Here is a 17,976-nt window from a genome sequence, read left to right as displayed (position 1 = left end):
CACAAGAAGCACAACGCATGGCTTGACCTTGAAAACTTGAGGTTCACCCGAAAACTGCGGTAAAAGTTGTCGCTCTGTCGGGGAGCTTTTACTGTGAAACAGCTGCAGGAAACTGTTGAGTTTGCTTTGCACGGAAGATTAAAGCCGCGCCTTCATCACAGCTTTGATGGCGCAGCGAAAGCAGACGCGACCGTTAAACAGTAGGGCTCCTGTACGCCGGATGAAGGAGGCGAGAAGAAACGCGACAAAACACTGAAAAACCTGCATCGAGGAGGTGCTGCAGAGCCACCGAATGCGCCGGGGAGGAGCCGGTCACGTGGGAGCGAGGCTTCACAATCACAACTCTTCACAGTTTTTAGATTCTCACACCGGGAGGGCGAAGCGATGGAAGCGGCAGAGGCGACGAGTTGGGTTTGGATTCTTATTTTCAGGCAGAAAAAGGGTCCTCAGATTGCTCTTTAAGAACCGAAATACACTTCTGAGTTTATGCGTCCCTGCTTCCTAAAAATACACCCGCAGAAGCGCCGAACGCCGTCTGACAGGTTGATGATGATGCGGCGGCGTCAGAAGACAGACTCACCGCTGCTGCGACTCTTGCGGTTGGCCTTCCCTCCCGTCAGCAACATCTTCAAGCTGTTGCGAAACATGACTGCAGCAGATGCCCTGGACCCGACTACAGCAAGATCTGTGGAAAGAACAGATAAACATGAATATTCCTGCGAGACAACAGACATTGTTGACAATATAATTCAGTCGCTGAAGGCATCGGAGCAACGCAACACAACGAGACAACGCTTTTACCGCCACATGCTATCGCTCGGGAATCAATTATTGCTTCCTGTGCGTCCGGATATGAAGATATCATACCAGAAAAGCTGTGAATGCAATTGTTTTATAGTATTGGCTTCCAAATATTTCATCAATACTGCTGAATAAAGTGAACATTACACTTTAACACCTACGGTACACTTGTTTACAGTACTGTTATCTGTTTGTTTGTGCACTTTATTTCATATTTCATAGTCTATCGTACATTTAATATGTTTCTATTGCACTAATTTGACAAATTGTTAATTTGTGTAACTAGCAAATAAATGTGTCTAATTAGAGTTAAGGTGAGAAGTGTAACGCTCGTACCAAAGCTGTGGGACTATTTTACTGTTAGTACTGGGGCAAGAGGAAAAAGTTGAGGGTCTGAAGAAAAAAAACAACCAAAAACAGTCTTTTAGTTTATTAAAAAACAACCAGAAAGAGTTAATTTTACACGGTGGCCAAACAGTGGAACTACAATGTCGGTGTAGTGACGCTACAGGGCCCCGAAAGGCTTTTCCTCATTGACTTACATTGGGAAAAGAACAAAAAAATGTGTTTAAGTGAATCAAATTCCCATTATAAGCACTTACATAGGCTCTATTTAAAAATGCACTATTAACCAAATACATAATTATTAAGTAAATGACCCCAGAGTACTGGATAGGACAGAGGGCTGGGAGGCGGAGCTAAAGGAGATATTGAAAGAATCGGGTACTTTCATACACGCCGGATCCTTTTCTCTTCATCCGTCCATCGATATCACACAAAGACGCTCGCGACTAGCTTAAAGCTACATAGCCGACGTCTATATGGTTATATTTAAATCATATCGTATGTTCATGAATCATCCGTGACTTCCCAGTGAACTCTCCCCTTGTTTAAACCTACACAGGAACTTGGCATGTTGTCTCCTGACGGTCATGAGACTGAGGGGATCTGTACGTCTCCGTCTGGAGAACATGCAGAACATTGTTATCATATGACCACGATGATGCAAGCTAATCTAAAGACGTCATGAGGGACTGTGTTGATGTTTCACCCTAATGCATTTAAGAAGCAACTCTCTGCTCGTTAATGGAGTCCAGGATCCTTTCTTGCAACGAATAAATGTCTCGATTGAATGATTTTACCTCACGGTGTCGGGTGAAAATGTTCTAACAGAAACATAGACTGCAAAAAACACTCATTTTGTGCAAATAGAGAAGAAGAAAATGTGCTTTGCCTCTTCGAAGGTCAATGCCATGTTTGATATGCATCATGAAAATAAAAAGGAGGATGTTCCAGAACAAATAAGGAGCCACAATGCTGACAAGTAAGGCCACCTTAACCTTTAGATTAAAATCCTCCGGTGCCCAATTGAAGTCCCAGCATGCCCCATTCACACAATCTTTTGGCATAAAATACGTAATTTTTCCATTTTTGAACCGAACGACACAGTTTTTTGACTGAAACTCCTTCCTAACAGACCAAGACTTTGTTTTATTGTGATTTTTGTTGCAGATTTTGATTCTTTAGGTCTTAATCTTTCCAAAAAGGTGTCTTATTGACGCTCCAGAAGACTTTTTTGGGGGATCTGGCTCACATCATGCTGCATGTTCATACTTACAATCAAAATATATTTTTAAAAGAGATTTTTTTTTTGCAGATATAGATTTTTTTCCCAAGACTTTGCTGAACAAATACACACAATAAACACAAGTATTGGAATTAATTTGGGGTTCCTACAACGACTCAAACTCAGGAGAAAAGGAGGTCTGAAGCCGAAATCGGTTGCACAGTTTTCAACGGGTTAAACAATAACATTGTCTTCATGTCTTTCCAGCAGCTTGTTGTATCCCGCTAATTCCTCCCGCATCCCTCCCTCCATCCCTCCATCCCCCCCTCCGTCGTGCAGGAACAGATAGCTCTGCTGTGCGTAGTAAAAAGCACGGCAGCAGATGTTCCCCATTAGGTGGGAGTGACTCAGCAGAGCCCCACAGACAAACTCCAGCTGAGAAGCCAGCTTTGGACCCAAACAATTAAAAAAAAACCCTCGGAGAGGAAGACATGGAAAAGCTCTCAAAAAGCCCCTCCGCCTCCCTCTCTCACCCCTGCTTAACTAATGTTCACAATCCCCCCCTGACCTTCAGAGAGGGTCTGAAAGGCTGAGGACACCGAGGGGGACGCGGCAATGACAACGAGACAACGCCTGATGTTTAGCGTCAGGTGGGATGAAACCGAGCCGCACCAAATCCATCTTTTGCATGACTGATTTATTTATGAATTCTTTCCTCTTTTTTTTATGTCTGAGAGTGTTTTAAGAGGTGTAATCTCGCTTAAATTTAAGCCCGAAAGGACTAATGGTATCTCCAGACAACAGCTGTAAGGAAAGGCCTCAAACACTCGATAATGTATGCTAAATTATGAGTTATGAATCTCACACAAAAATAACCATTCACTCACAGTGTTACCTTTAAATCTTGCAGAATAACTTTTTTACTTCGGCAAAACGAAGTATCAAAAAAACAAGACAGTTCTTGATGAATTGAAGTATTCTTTGACTTCAATTGAGTCCATTAAGGCTTTTCTCTGTTTTTTTTTGATTTTTCAATTGAAGCGCACGAGAAAATCGACTTTCTGAAAGTCACATGGGGTAAATGATTGATGTAATGATGTGTGACGTTTTCCTTTTCAGTCAGTCAGGCCTCTCGTAGAGTGAAGTTGTCCACAGTCTCAACGAGATTGCAGTCCTGGCAGTTGCCAATTTAGAGTGTCCAAAAATATATATAAAAGGAGTGAAAGAGAAGTCAACAACAATATGCCAGGTGAAGATTGAGGGGGAGCCAGTGGAGCTGCCAAAAAGAGACCAGACGGAGCCACAGATTGACTCTTTTCGGAGAAATCCAGCTGTTTGTTGTTTTGAGAAGCCGAGTGGTGACACTTAAAAATCCCTTTGAGCCCTTGTGAGGTACAAATCAAAAAACCTGATATAAATCTCCCCCCAAAAAAGAAAAAAAAAAACATGTTTGGTATCAAATTAAATATAAAAACCTGCGCTACAACAGTATGTAATCCCCGTGTGCAACCTCTAAACACAACTCAAACAATAAATAGGATTAGGGGTTAAGATGAGGGGCTTAAAGGGAAGTATTCTGCTTTTGTATCACGAGAAACAAAAAGCAGAATTGACTCGTTTCCATTGTGTTCACAATATCGGCGCCCGAAACCATAGCGAGCTAACTGAAGCTTCAGGCGACTATTCCCTCCAAACACATCTCTAATTTACTTTCCAGAAACAATGTGTGAGTGATGACACGAGCCACAAAGGGCACAACATTCGATGTTTCGTAATAAAAGAGAACGAAGCTCTCGTTAACGGAAAAGGTCCGCTAATGAAACATCCCCCTGCAAAGGCCAAAAAAAGCTTAATTTCCACCTGTGTTCCCATGTTACAAACAAGTGTTTCTGCATGTATGTAAAGGACTACGTGTGTGAGGTCGTACGCCAACACCGGAGACGTCTCTCTCCACAACCAAGAGGATGCACAAGCTGCCTACAAGCTGCCCCTCGTGTCTCTAGATCCGTCTGTACGCGATGTGGAGGCGTTGAACCACTGAGGAACTCTCTGAACTACCTCGGGATATCTTAATCTTCTCTGCGTCACTATTGCGATCTTCTCGAGCGTGAAATCAATGTCGGCTGACGCACGATTTAAAATGACGTCTTCACGTCCGCTTCATGATACGGCGACTCCAGTGATCCTCACGCCTGCAGGACGGCCGGGTGAAGAGCATTAGTCACATCGTGCAGCGCTAGTTCGTGGTGGCGATACTTCATCGTGTGTGTGTGTGTGTGTGTGTGTGTGTGTGTGTGTGTGTGTGTTTGTGTGTGTGGGCTGACTGGAACGAGCCGATATGTCTTTACAATCCCGAGCTTATTGATCGCCATTTTCACACCAACTCAAGTAGATTTTCTTTTGCTAGTTTTCTCATGTCGACGCCCTTCCCCTCCCCCTCCGGTCTGAAACCAGCTCATTGGTATGAGTCATGTGCCGTCCTCCAGTGACAAGGTGTAGACGGCGGTGATGCCGGGTGTAAAGGCGACGACGTGGTCGGCTCTCGGGCGTGCATCATCTCCAGAGACTCGGCCGCCGGAGCGGAGGGCAGCTACCGCTAGCGCCCGCACGACTACAGCAGCTCATTGTGTCTGGTCAGCGCACAGGCCGGAAGGCATTCTGCGATTATAATACTAAATCATAATCTCAACCAACAAAAAAAGTCCTGACTCAGTAAAAGTGAGGACAGCTGAGAGGACCGAGGGATAAAATACGGAGGACTTTTCAAACCCTTAGCCGCGATAAATCTGCTCGCATGTTGCGCCGCGGCGAGCTAACTGGGGCTCGGGCTGCAGCGGTTTAGCGGCTGCGAGAGCAGAACATGAGGAGGGATATCGCCGCGTCTTGAGGAGGCGATCGATGTATGAAATCTTAGAGGGACGGGATACCGAGTAGGCAAGTGATGCAGACGGGTCGCCACGGAGAAAGAGAAAGAGAGAGAGAGGAACGCAACCGCAACACGAGCGTTTCATGCGAGGGTGTGAGCACACACAGCTCTGTCATTCCCACTCGCTCTGACCTGGTGTACCGGCCTCTGTGAAGGGGAATGCCAAGAAAGCAGCACGCTCTCGCGGACGATGTGCGTAAGCGGATGCGGCACCATCTCGGGCTCCTTCCACACAGCAGCTCCGGCGCGATGCTCCTCCGGTGTGTTTGAAAGAAGAAAATAAACGGAAGCGGCGCGGGAGCTCGTTCTGGTGAAATACGAGGCTGTAAGCAGGAAGTGGGAGCGACGGTTCAATATGACGATTTATGGCTTTTATAAACAGAATCGTACCGCAATTAAATCAATCATCTAGATACTCATTGCACATTTACGCCGCCCAGATTGATAACAACAAGCACACACTAACAAATGAATAATTCTGCTGATGTGCAGATAAATACAAACTAATGTCTTCATCCGTTTACTTTGCAGATTTGTGCAGACTAGAAGATAAATCCATTCATTGTTATTGCAGTAAATACAAGATGAAGGAGCAGTCCTGACAGTGCATGCACTCACATCCAACAGTAATAATAATAAAAAATGCAAAATGTATTTACTGTGACCAATAAAACTAATATACTGCACTTTTGGATATTGCACATTTGCTGAGGAGTTGTATGGCCTTTATGTAGAAGTAATCAATAAAAAAGGGAGACGTATCAACGTGTCCTTGGGCTCATTTAACCTCACGTTGCTGCTGTAGGCGTATAAATGAGAATGAATGTTAGTGTATGAATGGGTGAATGACATGTAGTGTACAAGTCTATATTTGACCTTTTGTCAGTGTACATCTGTACATTTCTCTCTCTCTTGAGGTTGAAAATGTTCATTCAGCACTAAAGTTCTTTGATAAATAAGAAAATACTCATACTTTTAATTTGTCAAGTATTTAATCTACTAAGTAGTATGCAGTGTATAGGCAAAATAGACTATTTTTGCCGATATATAGGCAAAAATAGGCTTTCCCATGAGGTTATTTCAATCAGACAAATCTATTTATTGAATTACCAGAATGCTATATTGTGATCATCATTACCGAGACATGAAATGAAAGATTTAAGCTACTTGTAAGCTTCACGAAATCTGAATTAAAATTCCAAATAGGCTAAAATATAAATATGCTTTGAAAAAAAACAAGACAGAAAACCGGCATAAAATGTCTTTAAAATATATATACATATATATTTGAGCTACTTGTAAGCTTCACAGCTTCTCATAGTCTGAATTAACATTCAAAATAGGTCTAATTTATAAATATGCTTTGTGAAACTTGACAGAAAACCGGCGTATTTGGCTTTTTAACTCCGTCACTTAGCTTTAGTCCTTAACAAAGAATTGCTCGGTCATGGTATTATGAGGCCAATAAGGAAGGATTATCTTAGGTCTCCTCACGCTGTGACCCTCCTGTAGAATGAATTAAACTTTTAAATCGCTAATCTCCATCTCCATTTTTAAACATAAAAGAAACCCCGCCGGCAGCAGGCGGCGGACCCGAGAGCCGGCGTGACCCTCCATTAATTACAAAGCTTATTTACGATCAATAAAGCATCCTTTAATGGGGCCTTTTCCGCGGCGGAGGCCAGTGTTGGAGGGCAGGCCGATAGGATTTATCTCCTGTTACTCGTGACCTGGAAATCATAATTTAAAGAAAAAATCTGAGAGGAAGCCACACAGACACAATCATGGAATTAGCGAGGAGGGTTTTCCCACGGGAGCGCTCTTACTGCGATTACCTACAACACAGATGTTGCACAAGGAGGAACATTTAGCTTTTTCAAAATAGGAGCTATTTCAACCCCCCCCACCCCTCCCTCCCCCCCACCCACACACACACTATTTCAATTTATTGACTAGGGAAATTTGTATGAAAATCTAAGTTCTCATAAAAGAAAAAATGGTCGTTATGATTCACCGCGGGGGAAGAAATACAGCTCAATATTGTCGTCGCAAAGAGTGGAAAAAAAAAACCCTCCGGCACGACGAGGCATCAACAAGTTTGATAGCGACAAATGGACTCTGCCCTGAGGGACGCACGTTTTTCCTGAGAGCAATTATGTTTGAATCCGGCAGCAGCGAGTCTGGAAAGCATGAATGTCACGTCAGACCGTAATCAAATGAAGAGACTCGTGGCAGACGAAGCATAGTTGGAGGGTATTTATCTTGAAAAACGGGGGCAGGATAATTGAAGCCGAGTCATTGATTCTTCCTCCACTTGTTTCCCGTTTCACTCGCTGAGGAGATGGCGGCAAACTGTGCCGCTTATTAACAGCAAAATCCTGCTGCATCATCTTAACACGACACATCACAAAATATTCTCACTGAAAAAATTAAATCCGGAGGAGCCTCCGCCCTCACGCCCCCGCGGCATCAGACGAGGATAAATCACACGCCCATCTCCGGGTTAGAGGACGGGCCGGAGGGAGCCGGGTTTCCATAAATCACGCTGATATCAATAAGGGGAAGTGTCACGGCCCGGCTGGCAAGGTGAGAGCTGCACGGGGCGATGCAGAAAACCACTTAAGGTTGCCGGTAACAAAGTTTCGCTCCTGCCCCGCGATAGATTATTTATAAATCTAGATGAATGCCCCCCCACCCCCCACCCCACCTTCACGCTTGTTGCTTTGCAGTGATGTCTGCATCACGATGCACCGCATACGCGGGTACGATCAGTCACGGCCGTGACAGTTTCGGATCCCCAGGGTGGCCGAGATCATCGTCTAAAAAGCTCCTCAGGCGTTTCTATTGCTAGATCTAGTTGGAGCATGAGATGTGTTCAACTCTCGCTTCAGAGTATCGTCACATATTTAAGTTTGATTTGTCCAAAGAATCGGGATGTTTTCAACCCAAAATACGTTTGTTTGATTGGACATTTTGATATCAGCTATGAGTATGACCCTTATTGTGACATATAGAACTTAAAATAGCATTAAAGGTTTTGGTTTGTATCCTGAATATTTAAATGAGAAACAAATGAGGGTTAATTTACACATATATATATACATTATTAGCGGCGTTAGCTGTTATCGTTGTTAGCTGCTAGCTGCTAGCCGCCAGTTCAGCCATTGTCATGTTGTGGAGACAAATGTCATGCTTTGAAGTTCATAATGAGCACCGATAAATTATATTGAGGGTTTTTTGTTATGGCTGTTTCAGTTTAACCGATTAAAAACTTTAGTTTAGGAAGAAATTGTTGCTCTGCTAATGAATAAAAAGCCAATCAGAGTCGTATTAAGTTCTGTTTGTCGTGCCACAGTTACCGAAATAGTCCTGTAATTTGTAAAATATCTGATTTAAACTCCTGAATGTTTAGTATTTCGTTGATGAGCGCACCCCGACACAACTTTAAGTCCACGGCTGTGAACGCTCAAAGCTAACAGCAGGTACCCGTGAGCTCTCCGTTGACACCTGAGCTGTTATTTAGACCCGATGTCAGCACGCCATCTGCGACTTCAAGCTTTCGAGTCCAATGCTAAAGAGCAAAGACGCCGACGTTTGGCACAGGTTCCCAAAAACGAGACAGGCACGAACAACATGTCAATATCTCTTTAAGTTAAAGGGCCAAGACTTTAACGTAGGTGTGCCCTTCATTAAAGTCCACACTGCTCAAGTTGATGCGTTTCCTTCTCTACATGGAGCCAAGTGATGTGTGTATGGTGATGTGTGTATGATGTGCTCGGGTTGTGTCGTCTCCCCGCAGGGAAACAGAAGTCCTCCTACACGGGCCAACTGGCACAAATCGTCACCAAATCTGTGCCCAGTTTAAACCAGCTTAGACCCGTCTCACCCTCAAATCCACTCAAAAGGAAGCGACTGAAATAGCGTGTCAACCTTTATCAGAGTCAAAGAGAGCCAAACGAAGGAGGCCATGATTCATTGCCTTTTATTCCACCCCCCCACCCCTCCATGTTTGTTTTAGTAAATGTCTGGGATGAAACACTGAGAGCCGTGAATGCAGGTGCGGCCAAATTGAGGGCGGGGAAATAAATCATCTAAATAAACAAAAACCTATTCACTCTCCCAGAGCTGCGAATCCACAGTTTTTCTTTATTTTATGTTGATTAAAGTATAGTTGCACGTCTTTCTTCGTAATCTCTTCGACGGCGGACAAGCGCATATGTCGGCATTTGTCAGTGATGAATGATTTTTTTCTTTCTTTCTTTGCTTCCATCCCCTGCAGGCACCGAGATGACAACAAGCAGCCGAGCTCTGATTTTAACTCGTCGTGAATGTGCACGCTTTAACGCTCCCTCGAACCACAGCGACAACACGGAGCATGGAATAAAAACTCCCAGCTTTTGCACCAGAAAGTGAGACACACACTGGAGGAGGAGTGAAGTACTGGGACTCTTCTACTGATGGAGCGTCACCAGAGTTAACACGTATAAGATGACCATTTAAACAACAAATGGAGCCGGATGACGATGACGTGAAAAGGTCAAACGCTGTTAAATATTGCCCCAGAGAGGAGGAGGGTTTAGTACGACAGATCCATTAATCCCACTGACTGCTGCTTCCCTTCCTCCTGCATCCTCTTCATGCAGAGACCTCACTGCTACACCTGCTGGCCATTTGGAGGTGCACCGTCTGCATTGACAGTCCGGAGCAGAGGTGCCAGGAGTGGTATTAATCTAAAAGAAATCTGAATAATAGCCTCTCATCGCCGTTGTCGACATATGACAGGGACATGCCCATCATCGGGTCTGTGCAACACACGGAGGGGGAGAAAAAAAAAATGTTGTTTTGCATAAATCCTCCTCGAGGGGCTGCCATTTGTATGCCTCTCTCGCTTCCTCCCCCCCCCTCTACCCGATCCGGTTCAAACAAATAGAGCAGAGCTCCGGGAAGAAGAATGGGTCGGCGTTTGACAGGCAGCTTAGAGGTGCAAATAGAGTCGTGACACCAGGAGGGAAGGTCATCCTGCAGAAGGCCGCTAACAGCGAGGTAATCGACGCCGGCGCAGGCGACACATTTGCATTGAGGTGGAGGCGTTTAAAAATCAGCCGGCGTCTCTTTTGGAGCAGGTGCGGGAAAATTCTTTTGAATTAAAAATGCCTGCAGCATCTCTCCTGCACCCTCCACCTGAGGAGTGACCTCGCTCTTCTTGAGCACTGTCTGTCGGTGACATTTGATAGACGCAGTCTCACATTTTATAAATCGCTGTAATCGCACTGCGTGGAGTCAACAGGGTCACGGGGTGAAGAAATGACGATTTCAATGAAGTTACGTTTAATTGAGCGACAAAAAGAAAGGGTTCCTCTCTTGATTAACAGAAAAAGGGCGCCGCTGCAGAGGCCCTGGACTATTCATTAGTGTTTTCACCGTCTCTTGATTGTGTTTATTGAAAGATAAATGTGTTTTTTTGCATCAAGGTTGGAGTCCCAACAAGTCAGAAGCGGGCATCGAGCCCCACGGCTCAAGCTGAAATCTTCCTATGATTATATGCAAAACTATAACACAATATCAGATCTTTTTTTATTTATTTATTCACCCGAAAAACCCCGCCCAATGCTGCCAATTTGTTTCTTATTAAAGTGTTAAAGTAGCAGGCGGCACTAGCTCCAAAACAATTGCACTGACGGCGCGTCCCGAAGCTACTGCCCCAAAATTATCGTGATGAACGTTAACAACCAACATGGTTATTGTTAGTGCTCACAGCTGTGAGGCTGCCGTCCAATCTTTCCACTCGGGCCAAATTAAATGATTGGCTGGTGTTATTACAGTCCTGTGACCGCCACCGATTGCTAATTTTTAGTCTGGGCATTTGATTCTGTGATTGTTGTCAGGAGGTAAAGCAAATTTCAGTAAACAAATGACCAACTCTGCAATTTAACCCGTTAAAAACTGTGGAACCAATTTTTATCTCCAGACCTCCTTTTCACCAGTGTTTGAGTCGTCGTATGAACCTCAAATTAATGCCAACACTTGTGTTTATTGTATGTATTTGTTCAGCAAAGTCTTGGGGAAAAAATGTATATCTGCAAAAACAAAAATCACTTTTAAAAGATATTTTGATTGTAAGTATGAACATGCAGCATGATATGAGCCAGATTCCCCAAAAATGCCTCCTGGAGCGGTCAATAAGACACCTTTTTGGAAATATTAGGACCTAAAGAGTCATAATATGCAACAGAAATCACAATAAAACAAAGTTTTGGTCTGTTAGGAAGGAGTTTCAGTCAAAAAACTGTGTCGTTCGGTTCAAAAATGGAAAAATTACATATTTTGTGCCAAAAGTTGCCTGAATGGGGCATGCTGGGACTTAAAATTGGCACGGGAGGATTTTCACACTGTTTCCAAAAGGTTAAAACCTTCAATTTTGTGATAATATGTCGACTTGTCTTAGTTTGAGGTATTTCCAGGGAGGAGTTGAGTCTCCAAATTGGGGATAAAAAAGGGGAAAGACAATCTCTTAATAGGAATTAAGAACATTTTGTTCAACATCCTGCATCCAGTGTAAGAAAAAAGCAATTTCTTTCACACTGAATAACCAACGAGCACAAGCTCCCATTTGCTCTTATTTCATGTCCATGTGTGTGCGTCCCAGTTTGGTTCATTTCCTTAAAATGCTTGACCACACAACACTCAGCCAGAGGCCTGTTGAGCGCTCGTAGTCGACTTTGTATCTCTGAGCAGCAGAGCCAGATACAGCGTTGGACTTCTTTGCCTGGGGGTATTGTGTATCAAGTGCAGCTGAGTGGTTGATAGGCTTAGCATGGCTTCTAAGTAGGAATAAAGCCACGGGGGGAAAAGGGGGGGGGGAGACTCCTGGTTTGGTTTCCTCCATGAAGCCATAAAAGTCCTCATCTGAAATTAACTTTAACTTAAAAGAGCGCCAGAGCAAAGACGCTGCAGCTGTGTGGGATAATATTTAACCCTCTGCATAGGCATTAGCAGCTGAAATTAACTGCAGACCACAAGTCAAAGCTTTAACTTGCATCGCCGCTGCAAATGAAGTATGTTCTTCTTACGTTGCTCTGCATCCAGCCAATCAGTGACCACATCTTGTAACAGTAAAAACCTAGTTCGTGAAAAGGTCAGGCATGATAATAAAAGGCAAGCGAAGATGTTAGTTAACTGGTCACTAGTACACATCAGGGGAAAGACATCTACATTATCTGTTTGGTTGGTTTTTGTGTCCAAGTAAGTCATAGAAACAACACATTGGTCCAGTATTGAGGGCGTCGGCAGCCGCTACGCAGACCAGATTCAAGCGAAAAGGTATAGAAAAAGGTTTTATTTCTCTGTAGGGTCCTTTTCATAATGTTGTCGGACGAAAAAGGAACACAATTAGTGGACGTACGTCATGTCGCAGCTCATTTAGCGGCTGCCGTCCGCAGCGTTCTCGCTCAATACTGGACCAATTAAGAAAATGGTTGTGCCCATTAGTCTCACACAAAAGCATAGGAGGGGTTGAAGAATACCAGACTTAGCTTTTAATTAGGCGCAGCGTTGAGGTGAGGCAAGTAAAAACGATTGCGTTAAGGTTGCGTGAATATCGTGGTTATGCTTTATAGAAAGTTGTCGCAGTTCTTGGACGAGATCTCGTCTCTTTCTCGAGGTATTCAACTCTCCATGGACAAAATAAACTGGAATACGCTGGACAGCGGGTGTCAAATTTCCTCTCTAAGCGGTCACGTGTTGACGCTTTCTATTTAGGACATCCACAGATAGCGGCGGTGACGTCAGGCGAGCCCACAAGGAGTCCGTGTGCGGAGCATAAACCCCCCCGAAGGTGGAGAGTCATCAGACGTTCAGAGGGCGGGTTTAGGTTTCCAAAACCGCAGGACAAGAACAGAACAGATCGATACGGCGCTGCCGACCGTCCAAACAGCCGGGAAGGAGACGGAGTGGCTTAGTATGTCAAAGGGGCACCTCTGATGACATTTGGTGCTGCGCAAATGAGTTCCTGCCCTCAAATGAGCCTCAAAAATACAAAATCAGAAACGCTCCCGATTGCCGAAAGCGATTGGTGACAACTGTCTCGGTTCTGCTCACGTCTGGGGAAATAAGTGTGTGAATCACATGCACGCGGCTATAAAACGTGGTTTCATTGGCGCAGGGGAGACCTGAGTGAGAAAGGAGATGAATCGGTTTTCCTCCATAAAATATGCATTGGTTCAGTCCTGCATTACCATGAACCATCAACCGCCACGTTCACTCTGAAGAACTTCATTGTCGGCGTGTGAATTGGCGGCGCACATCTCTTTTCACCTCACGCAAAGACTTCAGGTAAAAAGAAGCGCTGACAGGTGGATGTTTTCCCCTTCTCTTAGAAATAAGACGCCCAAGCCGGTTCTTCCGAAAGGACTCAGGCTCCGCCCACATCCATTTGCTTCTAAAGAATGTTATTTATTGAAGAAAGGCTCTTTTCAAGGCATCTTTGTAAGACTACGAGCGCCAAGAAGAACCTTTTCTCTATACAAAGAACCATTTTTTTTTGAAGAAATACATCTTCAAGGAGTGTTGAAAGCTTGAGCCCCAGGGAACGCCCTCAACACAGGATTGTGAACTGTGATTTGTGTGGCTTACACAGCACCACATCAGACACAGCCCTTTAGGGTTCTAGATGAAACCCTGGTTGGGTTCCATGTGGAACCCTCGGGATACAAATGGTTCTCGATGGAACCACAATGGCGGATTTTTGTTAGCGCCCTTAAAAAGGGCGAAAAGGGTTCTAGAGAAAACCTCCAAAGAGGGTTCTGGGTGGAACCAGTACACTAAAGAAGGGACCCATTTAAAATATGATTGTAGGTATAATCCCTTATGTTGGGTTCTACGTAGAACCCTCTGTAGGTGCTCTGTGTGGAACCAAGAAGGTGTTTTCTTTGTTAGCACCTTTATTTCTTAGTGTACTGCTTTTGTTGTGTCATCAGTTTTCTTGTGGAAGGAAAAAAAGCATTCGGTCTACAACCAACTTTGCTTTTTTGACAAGTTTCTCCACCTTTAAAAACATACTTTTCCTTTTTTTTCCTCTCCCCCCTCCATTCAGACTATTAATTCCAGAGCCAGCGATACACTACTACAAAGAAAAGATCACACTAGAGTGCCTCGCAAGGGCAATGATACCTTCAGGGTTGCTATTTGCGACTGAATGAATATCTGTGTCTGAGAAGACGGTATGAAAAGGGAAAAGGAGGCGGGCGTGGGCGGGAGTCGGGAGAAAACATCTTAAATTACTTGCTCTTCCAGTTCAGCCCACCGCCAGATTGCCGTCGGGCCCCCGGACTGACGTTTTGATTGAAAGCGCAGACGGGGAAAAACGAAGACCCAATTAGCGCGTGTCGGCTGGGCCGCCGACCTCCGACGGCGGTTTGATGACCACCAATAAACGTCTTGTTAGATAGATCCCCGCCACCGTGGCGGCGGGTGTCAATCACGCGGCGGCTCGGGCACGGAGTGACACTGCAGGAAGCTTGGCTTTCTAGGAATTCGGTAAAAAAAAAAAAAAAAAAAAGGACCGCCATGAAGATGATTAGATGTCTCTCGTACCGATGTCGGCACTCATCCGACGCCGCTTTCCCTTCAACAGCAACGCCGCTTAATTGAAAGATACTTATCATAAGTCATTTCATCGAATGACTTTGTTTTGATGTCCCGTTGCAATTATTTGTCTCATCTTATTATTGGGTAATCCAGAGTGTTGGGGCCGACGAGGCGCCGTTGAGAATATTAATGAGCTACGAGAAAGGTCACCTTGGTTCCGTCTATATGCATTTCACTTAAAGCGAGGCGGCGTATTCCTCACAGGAAACACATCCTCTAACCGGGGCGATGACGTCTGCAGAGCGGCGGTCGCCCGTGCGTCTTCGATGGGACGCACTTGTAGGCGAGCGCACCCGAGAGTCACCCGTCCGATCAGATGGAGAATGATTAAGCGGCGAGTTTCCGTTTCGGCAGAAGAAGCCATCGGCCGAAGGAGGGTTTGCAGGGAGATGGATGGAAACACGCCGGGGGGTTCACCTCCAGTCCTTTTTCCCCTCACCTCTCGCCTTCAATGAAGGTCGCGCGCCGTCAGATGAGTTCCTCTGCCCTTCGTCTCGGGCCTCACGCTCGCCCCGCATTAGCAGGCTGAGCCGGGCCTCGTCGACGTCAGCAAAAAAAAAAAAAAAAAAGGCTATAGGTGTTATTGCCCTCTTGAGACGGAACGAGTCAGTACGCTCGCTATCTACAGCGGAGAGTAAATAGTGCAAAGACAGTGGGACCGTGGGGAGGGATTGTGGAAACTGGATGGAAATAGAAAAAAGGGAAAAAGCCGAAAGCGTGCATGTTTAATTCATAAGAGTCATGAGCTGCTGATTTTAGCCACAGCAGTAGCTAGCGGAGTTTATACTGCAGGTGATTACCTGATCAGCAGGAAGCTAAACCCATAATCATAAATACGTTTTTCACTGACATTTAAATGTTCTACATGTATAGTTGTTTGCTGCTATAGCAATGCCCTGAATGTGACATAAAGCACCTGTAAAAACAAAATAATATGGTATCTTTTTACATTTTCCCTTGTCAATCTACCCCTTGTGTACCTGACTGGAGCTAAAATGATTAATGAATTAGTCAACTGAAAGATAATAAATCAGAAACTGCTTTGATAGTCAATTAATGGTTTGAGTCAAAAATGTCAAATATTACCGCGTTAAAGCTCAATGGTTTTCTTGAACTTTATATATATTTATTTAGTTTTAGGGGGATAGTTTACTTATATTCTTTCAGGGTTTTTTGCCATTTCATAGACAAAACAAGCTAATTGAACCAAAGTCATCTTTTCCCTTTCTTACAACATTTCACTAACAAAACAATCAATCTAGCAAACAATTGGCAGATGAAATGATAAAGAAAAATCAAGCCCTTAACCAGGGACCACCCACAAACTCACCGCGGCTTTAACAAAGTAATTATCTCTCCCACGAAGCACGCTCGCAGGCAACTCTTTTAGGTTTTTTTGAGCGTATTAGGTTCTGGTGGGGGGAGGCAGCTGTTAGCCGGAGCCCAGCTGTCGATGACGGCTGGCAGAGATGAGAGGGGAGGAGATGCTTTTGAACAAACCTGTGCATACAAGGTCCCGGAGGAGCGTCGCTGTACAAAAGAAGCCCTTGATGATCGCTGGATGTCTCCGTTTTGCCTCCGAGTCTTGCAGGCAGGACTTTGCAAATCATGCGCACGCGTTAATTATGATAAATACCGCGATGGAGATGAAGAAAACGGGTCTTAATAGTTTGCAAATTTGCCGCAGTAGTTTACGAAGACTACAACCTTTACGAAGCCCATTTGGTCCGTGGTCTCGTTGCATTACATCCCAACACAAAACACATTCCTGGAGTAGAGTGCGGGGGGAATAAAAGTCCCGATCTCGACTGAATGAAAATGTATTCGCAACAATTTTGCAGGGCGCTATATCTTTCTCTCCCTCCACACAATAATTATTCATGAAAGTGGGAGGAAATTGAGAGTGCGGCTCCGTCTAACCCACAATGCAGATTTGCTTTTTCCATGCTGTTCACGCCGTGTTATTTCTCAAACCGTATACATTAGCACCCGCTGATTTCTGCGCCTTTCATTTCCTGTGCTGGAGCCCGAACAGGACCCTGTAGGAAGCCAGGGAGTGTTATTTCTTCACGTCGGTGGCTTCACGTCGGACAATTGAAGCCTGCTGGATATATTCTCTCACCCGTTTTTCAGCGTTAGCGACGACAAAGTTGCTGATTGCTGGATGTCGGTCTGCAAACATCTCCAAATGGCAATTACGGATCCGTTTACTCAATCCACTCCACTTGCATAACTCTACTGACAAGACAAACACAAAGAAAGCTCCTCATATGACAAACGGCAGAATACAAAGTCTTTCAAAGCCCTTTCATGTACAACATAATATATACATATTTCATATTTCCACGGAGCGTTTCTCAGCCTCCCATCCCGAGTCGCTAAATGACAATTAGACTCGCCACGAAGCCAGAAAACTCTGCAGAGTATTTATTTTTAAACCAGCGGCATAGTGAGTAAAAAAAAATAAACAGTTGGTTGATTAGTTGGGCTGGCTGGTTTTTACTCCCAGGGCGTCAAATTAGGAAGCTTTAGGCGTCTTGATACCAACGCAAGCGGTCAAAAATATTAACTGCGGGTCCGGGGATTATCGAGCCCCAACATGAAGGATGGAGTCATCAAATGAAGCCAATATGAAGATAAAGCACGCCATGAAGCTCTCGCCACGCTGCTCTGAGCAGAGCTGTGGTAAAATAAAAAACAGAACAATAACTACGCAGCTTTAATTACAGACCAAACGGACGGTTAAAAATAGATTCACCTTTTTTTTCTGAAGCTGTCTAAACATATCCCGTAATCTGGAAAACACATAAACCACCAAAGTGCAGATGTTAAATAATTACTTTTCCGTGTTTCTTAGTAACGCTTTTTACGCCTCAACTTCTCATAGAACTTCATCTGTATTCATCTTTTCGTGGGGTTTTGTTTTTGGAAGCTTTTTCGCCATCTCTGGTGCTGCAGTACCGCTCTCCACCTCAACTATTTCTGATGCGCTAATGGGGGCGCTGTTTCATCAAAACAAAAAAACACTATGAAATGC

The 17,976-nt window shown here is 44.5% G+C and overlaps 1 protein-coding gene across 6 annotated transcripts in view; it reads right to left on the bottom strand.

Annotated features, from left to right (window-relative positions):
• Nucleotides 1–17,976, bottom strand: part of tanc2b (tetratricopeptide repeat, ankyrin repeat and coiled-coil containing 2b) — a 129,203-nt gene that overhangs the window by 94,754 nt on the left and 16,473 nt on the right. For all 6 annotated transcript variants that reach the window (XM_068582622.1, XM_068582627.1, XM_068582623.1 and 3 more), the window contains one exon: nucleotides 581–685. In XM_068582622.1, the coding sequence (XP_068438723.1) occupies nucleotides 581–647 (67 nt within the window). In that variant the 5' untranslated portion in view covers nucleotides 648–685. The remainder of the gene's footprint in view (nucleotides 1–580; nucleotides 686–17,976) is intronic.

The sequence above is a fragment of the Clinocottus analis genome, unplaced genomic scaffold (genome assembly GCF_023055335.1).
Source record: "Clinocottus analis isolate CAN_PGR_092001 unplaced genomic scaffold, fCliAna1.0.p SCAF_19, whole genome shotgun sequence".
Taxonomy (NCBI): Eukaryota; Metazoa; Chordata; class Actinopteri; order Perciformes; family Cottidae; genus Clinocottus; species Clinocottus analis.
This window is presented reverse-complemented; position numbering and strand designations above follow the sequence as displayed.